This window comes from Bison bison, unplaced genomic scaffold (genome assembly GCF_000754665.1).
Source record: "Bison bison bison isolate TAMUID 2011002044 unplaced genomic scaffold, Bison_UMD1.0 scf7180017864270, whole genome shotgun sequence".
NCBI lineage: Eukaryota > Metazoa > Chordata > Mammalia > Artiodactyla > Bovidae > Bison > Bison bison.
Window position 1 is genome coordinate 4,399,082 of NW_011494842.1, and position 8,664 is coordinate 4,407,745.

Below are 8,664 nucleotides of genomic sequence, written 5' to 3' on the forward strand. Positions count from 1 at the left end.
ACTATACTCAATATTTCATAACAATCTGTAAGGAAAAAGAATCTGAAAAAGAATATCTGTGCATATTATACATATATATATATTAACTAAATCACTGTGCTATAACCTGAAAAACACAACATTGTAAGTCAACTATACTCCAATTAAGAACACAACTAAGTACCCTGTCAAGCTGCTCTGCCTCCCTCACCTTTATCACCATGGTGCCTCACAGTGCCAAGCCCATCACTAACAAATATTTGCTAAATAAAATACTTGCCTTAAACTTAATGGCCTGGAATAATGCAGTTTTAACTTATAAGCATTAAATATTTGTTAAATAAATAAATAATATAGATGATTACTCACATTATTTCTTAAATCCTATCGCTGTTACATTTAATGTAATATGGGGTATTTTTATATGTTTAACAAATGAAACGAAAAAAAAATACCTAAAATTTATTCCATAGCTCTGGCAAATCAAAACTTTCCCATCTTAAGATTAAAAGACATAAAGAATATACAACAAAATAGATTACAAATAGAGAAGATGTAACTATTTGCAGGTCCTCTCTATGAAAATATAATTCTTCATACAGACCGATTAATTACCTGGCTTCAATGTCATTATTAAAGGATATTTGTCTATAATGTTCCAATTGAAAGTTAGGAATACTTTTAATCATAGGCAATTCTATACATTTAAAATCTACTTTAAACATGACATTGTAATAAAAATTTAAAATAAATGCAATCTACTTTATATATATATAAAATTCTAATTTTGAAAAAGAATAGGCAAAAAAGCATTTATACTAATTCCAAGGGACAAAATAAGACTGGCCTAAAAAACTAACAATTAACAATAAAAGAAAAACCACAATCATTTTAAAATTTGGATAAGTGGATCTATACAAAATATTCAAAAAAATAATTTGGAGAAATGTAAATTTTATCCCAATGAATGAAAATGGCTATATGATAAGGAAATATTTAAATATTTAATAATAACAATTAATGCTTTAGTAGTCCTCAAATAATATAAAATATCCAGGATTCAGTCTGTCTGAGTCAAAGAACAAGGAAATAAATTTAGTCAACCAAAAGAAAAGAATTCCAGAAATAAAGACGCTTGCTCCTTGGAAGAAAAGTTATGGCCAACCTAGACATCATATTAAAAAGCAGAGATATTACTTTGCTGACAAAGGTCCATCTAGTGAAAGCCATGGTTTTTCCAGTAGCCATGTACAGATGTGAGAGCTGGACCATAAAGAAGGCTGAGTGTTGAAGAATTAATGCTTTTGAACTGTGGTGTTGGAGAAGACTCTTGAGTGTCCCTTGGATGCAAGGAGATCAAACCAGTCAAACCTAAAGGAAATCAGTCCAAAATATTCATTGGAAGGACTGATTCTGAAGCTGAAGCTCCAGTACTTTGGCCACCTGATATGAAGAACCGACTCATTGGAAAAGACCCTGAAGGTGGGTAGATTGAAGGCAGGAGGAGAAAGGGAATGACAGAGGATGAGATGGTTGGATGGCATCACCAGCTTGATGGACATGAGTTTGAGCAAGCTGTGGGGATTGGTGAAGGACAGGGAGGCCTGGAGTGCTGCAGTCCATGGGGTTGCAAAGAGTCAGACACGACTGAGCAACTGAACTGAACCGAAAGCTCTTAGACTAATGAAAGACCTTACCTCATTAGTCATTAGACTAATGAAAGACCTTACCTCATTTTCCATTTCTTCAAAGTCTAAGGGTTGTGAATTACATAAGGACTGAAGCTATGGTTTCTGATTAGAATAAGCCACAAACTCTACATGCAATTCCATATTTGAAATGTCAACATATGACAACATAGCCCCATATTTTGGCTTCTAAACTGTTTTGAATGTAACCTACAGATAGAAACAGATTTTACTCCAGCCTGTACACACAAGCCTATACCTCTACATGTAAACAAATTGAAAGAAATAGCAACAATATCCACCCACTGGTTGGAATAATAGAGTCTGATGGATAGTTTACATTCTTACAGTTATATTTTTAAAATAATCATCAGCACATTATCTTTTTAAAATTTATTTCGAATTTATTTTTCTGGCTGTTTCGGGTCTTCATTGCTGCATGTGGGCTTTCTCTAGTTGTAGCGAGTGGGAGCCACTGTCTAGTTGCCGCGCTTGGTCTTCTCATTGTGGTGGCTTCTTTTGTTGCAAAACACAGGCTCTAGGCACACAGGCTCAGTAGCTGCAACTTGTGGGCCCTAGAACACACAGCCTTCAGTAGCTGCAGCACGCCGGCTCATCAGCTGCGGCTTGTGAGCCGCAGAGCATGAGTTCAGTGGGTGTAGAGCAGAGGCTTAGTTGTTCACAGCACATGCAATCGTCCCACATCAGGGAGCAAACCTTTGTCCCCTGCACTGGCAGGCGATTCTTATCCACTGCACCACCAGGGAACTCTCTTGCTATCCTATTTTTAAAATGCTGTTTGCTAACAAAAAACACACACAAAAAAACACTATACTGGTTGCTGTCCACTAATTCCCCAAATCACTATTGGGCCTTGACCTTTATTTTAAAAATCATTAACCTAGTAACTCTTATGGTTGAATAAATTAAATTAAATATATATATACATACTTTGATTGTGTCAGAACCCAAAAAAGTCTGTAGGGAACTTGAAGGAGAATCAGAAGAATGCTAGGGAAAAAAAAAAAAAAAGGACAAGCTTAGGATGCATCCAGCCTAGTCAAGCAGAGGGAAATGAAGTGAAGCGAAGCAAAGGTTTGAATTGCATGGTCTAGTCTAAGGCATTACCATAGACAAGGAATCCTGTAAGACCTTATCAATGGTAGCACAGAGCTCTTCAGTTTGCTGCCTGAGCTGTGCAGGGGAACACAACTGGAAGAATTGAAACCAGGTACTGTGTTAGCAAAGAGTTTCCGGATTGTAGTTCAAAAGCAGGGGTGGATCTGAAGCCATTACCTCCAGAGGTGGGTCTAAGGTGCTGTCCTTGGAAATGCTGTCCGTCTTGGCTGGTTCGTCTAGTGCCTAGTGATAATAAATGAAATGGTTCTCATGTGAGGCTTTTAGTCAAATATACAGATAGTAAAGTCTGAATTCAAAGAAAGCTCTGGATGTCTCAATGTTTCCAAGAAGAATAATCTTGGAATTATTTCATGAGCTACTGTCTGACACGGAGGCATTGCCCACAAATGTCTACATTCTGCTGTGGAACTAGTACCTCCAATATAAGACAGCTTGTACTTCCTATCAGCACCCCACTGGCTTTTCAAGGTAAACATTTGAGGGGCTTTTCCCTTAGGTGGGAACCTTAAAAGTTGGGGTATTCGATGTTCAGCCTAAAACCTAAGGGAGGAACTGGGAGCTGGAGTTGCCCTCGCAATTGTTTGACACTGTACCAGGGGCAGGGTTAATGGCAAGAGTGTATCTCAGCTTTCCTGCCAGGTTTGATGTGGGTATTTTCTTATTAATCTGAGATGTTGGAGTCACTCAGCTGGGTTCTGGATTTCTCTCGGGCGGAATTTCTCTACGTGCAGTTTGCACATTCAGCCTATCATTGGGAGGAGAGGAGTTCAGAAGCCATCCATGTTGCCATCTTGGTCTCTCTCCTTCATCGTGTCTAATATTTGTGTCTACCTGCTTTTTTCTTAATCAAATTCCAGGTAGGATTATCCACTTCTAATCTCTTAATTGGACTAAGTTTTGGCTTTGATCTTTGGCATACTCATTCCATTTCAGTCATTTCTGCTTATGACTCACTATTTACTTCTTGCTATAGTCTTTGGATTTATCCTTTTTTCCCTCAAAGAATCCTTTTTTTGGCATTCTGCAAGTTATGATATGTATACGATCACTATTACACAATGCTAAACATATTTTTTTAATATTTCCATTAAGTTTCCTTAGACTTAAGAGTTACTTCAAAGTAGTTTTTCTTTCTAATTTTTAGGAATATAAGTTTTTTATCCAATTTTTAAATTACTACTTATTTAGTTAGAACCAAAGAATTTCTTCAAAGTAGTAATTTCTTATGTAGTTTGAGATTTATGGTATAAGACATAAGTTTTATGTAAATATTCCATAATATCTATTCTCTAATTGTTGGCTGCAGAGTTCCATGCATATGTGTGTGTATCAGATCAAAATTTTTCATTGTTTTTTCCAAATCATGTTTAGCTTTATTGCATTCTTATGCATGTTTATTCTTATTAACAATTGAAATCATAAAATGACATAATTGTTAATTTCTCCTTGTGATCTTAGCAATTTTGCTCAATGTCATTTGAAGTCATTTTATTAGCTACCTTCATAGTTAGAAGAAGCATACATTCTTCATGAATTAAATATTTGTATTTATGAAGTGTCTCTCCATATCCGTAACAGTACTTTGGGTCTTAATCTCTATTTTGCTTGATACAATCAAATGTTTTTATTAGTACTTTTTACTATATCATTGCCTTTTTATTTCCAACTCTCTGCATCCAAACATTAGAAATCAGTGTTTTTTATAAATGTCTGGAATTCATTTCTTAACCTGATCTAATAATGTCTTTTAATATAAGGTAACATTTATTATCATTTGTTTCTAAAATATATTTGTTTTACCTTTGTCTCACTTTTTCTATTTAATTTTTATTCATATTTTGAATTGTTTAATTGATTTAAGTTAATAAATTAAATTGACTGTAATTTATTTTTTCCCTGCACTAATTTGGATATCATGCCAGACAAGGCTAAGGTTCACCAAATTACTTCATTTTCTCAGGCAAGGATATACATTTCCTTGAACTTAAGAATTTAGGGCTTGTGACTGACTTTTCCTAAATGAATGTGAGCAAAGGTGATTCACAACTTCTGATGAAAGTCACTTAAGGGTGGATATGACTTTTCGTCATTCTCTTTCTTCTTCAGATACCTGAAAATACGAGATGGAAAGAAATTACATCACTGAGCCACGGTGAATCGCCAAGTTGAGCTGTACCCCCTTGAGGTGTGGGAGAAAATGAATATTTATTGTGTTAGGCTAGCTCCCTTATTTCAATAACACAGAGGAAATTGTCTGAAAGCTATTTCTTCAAAATCCATTCCTTTACATTAAATGAAATATAAAACACTAGCTATGGTCACCTAATAGAAATGCTTGAGCTTTCCTTTTTCCTACCATAGGAAAAAAAAGTATCTTTTTTCTTCTCCTCCTCCATCCTTCCTACTTAAAATTAATTATGCATAATAGGTAGCAGGGAACAGAAAATATCATAAAGACAACTCCTTGCTGCTGTTCAGACAATTTAATTTTTCCTTGACACAGTGTTCTAACCGCTTCCTATTTACCCTGTGAGTTGGGGTGAGGTGGGGAAGGGGTTCCCACTCTACAGTGCTAGGACCCCTGAATGCATGACATTGGGCAGGTGAAATCAAAAAGAGTTCAATACTCAGAGGTGGTCATGGCCCAGGGGAAGAGAGTGTGTGTCCCATCAGGGCCACAGAAAAGTTGTGCTCAGGAAAGAGTAAAAAACCAGGGGCTGTGGGAGGCAGGCTTTGCAGGATCAAGTGAGATGTCCCTGGTTCCTTAGAAGGCTGTGGTCACCTTGATTGAATAACTACACACTGCACCTGGTCGGTCTGACAGGGAGAGTTGGGGGACCACGTCTGGAGAAGCAGAATGGGGAAGAGAGCTTGTAATTCAGCTACCTGAGGCCCTCCCAGTTCTACCAGATGCCAAGCACATAATATTGGGCCTTAGTTTTAGGCTTTACACCACATATGGCTTCTATGATAATAATTATAGAAAAGAAAAAAGTCAGGAATTAATGATCAGAATTAGGAACAAACTCCTTAGGAGAGAAGTCTGGTCCAGCCCTTCCTTGCCTCTCCACCAACACCTTCTACCCACTCCTCCCTTGCATGCTGCTCTTTAACCACAAGGGACTTGGGTTTCTAACCTTCTAACCACACGTCATCAACTCCACCTAGATGGATCTGTCCTCCACCGTCAGCTCACTTAGAATTCCTACTCACCCTAAAGATCTTAATCCAAGTCCTTTCTAATGGCTTTTGGCGTTTGAAGCAGGCAAAGTCTTTCACTCCCTCCTTGAGATACCACATCATTCCACACATGATTTAAAAATATTTTATCATCATTATTCTTTGACTGTATCTCTATCCTACTGGACCACCTGTCCTACTACATTATGTAACTGTGGCATTTATCTTGGTAGCCTCAGGATACAGCATATGATATGTCTTCAGGAAAGACATTTAGGATGAACTGGAAGGGTGAACTGACAAATAAATGGAGTTAAATGAATCATAGAAAGAATATGATTTCAATACGCCTCAGTAAAATGCTCTAGGGAAGGAGGTTGAACTCTGAATATTTTAAATAACAAATAATTTATTTTCCCACATTTCAATTAAATTTGTTTGCCATCAAAGATCTGAGTATGTGATCAGTTTAATATAATGAGCAAATATTATTTTAGCCAAAATCAAATAGGGTTATTATCCTGGTTACTTCATAGGAACTTACTAAGCAAACACATCCTTTATTATACAACTTAAAACATTGATTTTTCCTGAAGGAATAAAAAAACTACCTACACAGAATACTTGGAAAATTAAGGAGGATAACTAGTAGTATTAATATATCAGCAATGCTGAAACCTTGAAATGAAGACAATATTGTCAAATTGCATTAAAATTTGGAGGGGGGTTTATTCGAGTTTAAATAGCCTTGAAATTTTCTAGAATTGATTTTTTTATTGACAAGGAATTCTCTGTCAAGTATATCATCTTGATCCACTCCTAGCAGACTTTTTTTTTTCCACTGTGGTACAAAATGTATTAAAAAAACATACATTAAATCTCTATTAACATGAAGTGTAACCATAGATTGCTTTTTGACAACTTAGCAGGACTGTATTGATGTTTCTTATTCATTTTAAGTGAAGTTCTCTCAGAACACTCTCCAGTAAAAGGTTTTATAAAAACATATATTTTCCACCAAATTGGAAGATAGCCAAGCAAGGCATAAAGAGAACATACTTTGAATCCCATTTTTCAAGATTCTTAAGTATGGTTAGAAGTATTCTGATTAAAATTTGTTATATTTTGCTCAGCACAACCAACTTTGGGGCCCAGTTTTTGAAAAGACACATAGTCTCTTTCTGACTTTAAGAAAAAAATAGTTTCTGAATTCAGTATGATTTTCTAATTAAGGGCCAAGAACCAAGAACACCATTGCAAATCAAAGTCTTCGTGAGATATGCCTACGCATCTTAACTGGTGTTCCTCGTCCAAAAGGGGCAGCTCTCATGGAACCACAGTCACTGTTAAGTAAGATATGTTAAACTAGCAGACTGATTAGAACCTGCTCTCTTTGGAAATAGGATTAAGTGCTAAAAATCTGAAAACAGAAAGAATTAGTTGCACTCTAAGCAGAATTAGAAAGTAAACTGTTTCCAAACAAAACATTATCTAAAAAGACTGGTAAACTTTTTGTGATGCCATGACTTTCTAACTGGATTAGATTTCAAAAATTTCATGGGTAAGTACTATATTTTAGTAATGATAAAATTAACCTCCCAAAAAACAATTCAGGCGGAACCCAAATGTTGCTATACTTTGTTAACCAGGAATTGGGTAGAAAAATCCTCTAACCATAAGAGATTTGCTTGATTTTCAGTCATTAATACAAAACCATTTGTAAGGCTGGAGATATTCTCAGGCAAATAAATCTCATTTTGATTCTCTAGTCGGAGAATAGCTTTCAGACCTGAAGAAAGGGGGAAAATGTACACTGTAAGCCAAAGGGGTTTCCATTATAAAAGTATAGCTTCTTTAAAGATCTAGGAATATTTATCAATAGATTATTTTCACATGATTGGTTTAAAAATTTCAAGAATTGAGGAAATTTACTTGGTGTTTGTAATCCCAAGATCTTTGGAGGGTTAAATATCCGTTCCTCACACACAGAAGGAATGGATTTTTGGCAAATCATTAGGCTAGTTTCAAATCCATTCATCAAGGCGCAATGGCAAAGCCTCTGGACTTTTTCTTCATTTAATCAAGGATATCAGAAGGATGTTTTTGATTTCCAGCCGGCACCTCCTCCACTGTAATCCACCTCCTCTCTTTCAGTAACTTAAGGAATTGTGCTGGTCTGTATATCCTCATTCACTCAAGTCTTGTCAGAACTAAGCCATTCCCAATTCCCTTTAACTGTTCCTCATTAAAAAAAAAAAAAAAAAGCTTTTGCTGCTCTAATTTAATGAATATTTAAACATATTTTAGCAAGTAATAAAAAAATTATCTAAAACCACCATCTCTTGCTGAATATTTCACATTAGCTCACTGACATCACCGTTGAATGCAGATTAGGGAAAAGCCAGGGGGTAACTGGATCCCACTTGAGGTCCATTTCAGCAACTTACTAGCCCTGCTGCTTTTGGAAATGCAGTTGACATCTTGGAGCATCAAAATCCTTACAGAGCTGCGAAGATAGTAAAGCATTTAGCTCAGTGTCTGATACACTAAAGGACTCAATATGGCGGCCGTCATGGTATTCTTTAAAAGGCGCCAAGTCTAAAACCAACTTACTTTCCCTGTAACAGAGGCCCTTTCTATCTTTTCCATGGAAGTAGCATTAATGAGACTTATTCTA

The 8,664-nt window shown here is 36.1% G+C and overlaps 1 protein-coding gene across 13 annotated transcripts in view; it reads right to left on the reverse strand.

Annotated features, from left to right (window-relative positions):
- Nucleotides 1–8,664, reverse strand: part of MLIP (muscular LMNA-interacting protein) — a 301,030-nt gene that overhangs the window by 95,507 nt on the left and 196,859 nt on the right. For 11 of the 13 annotated variants that reach the window (XM_010848558.1, XM_010848555.1, XM_010848552.1 and 8 more), the window contains 3 exons: nt 2,964–3,029; nt 2,796–2,879; nt 2,619–2,678 (listed from right to left, as the gene is read on the reverse strand). In XM_010848558.1, the coding sequence (XP_010846860.1) occupies nt 2,619–2,678; nt 2,796–2,879; nt 2,964–3,029 (210 nt within the window). The remainder of the gene's footprint in view (nt 1–2,618; nt 2,679–2,795; nt 2,880–2,963; nt 3,030–8,664) is intronic. The other 2 variants (XM_010848553.1, XM_010848554.1) reach the window with 2 other exon arrangements.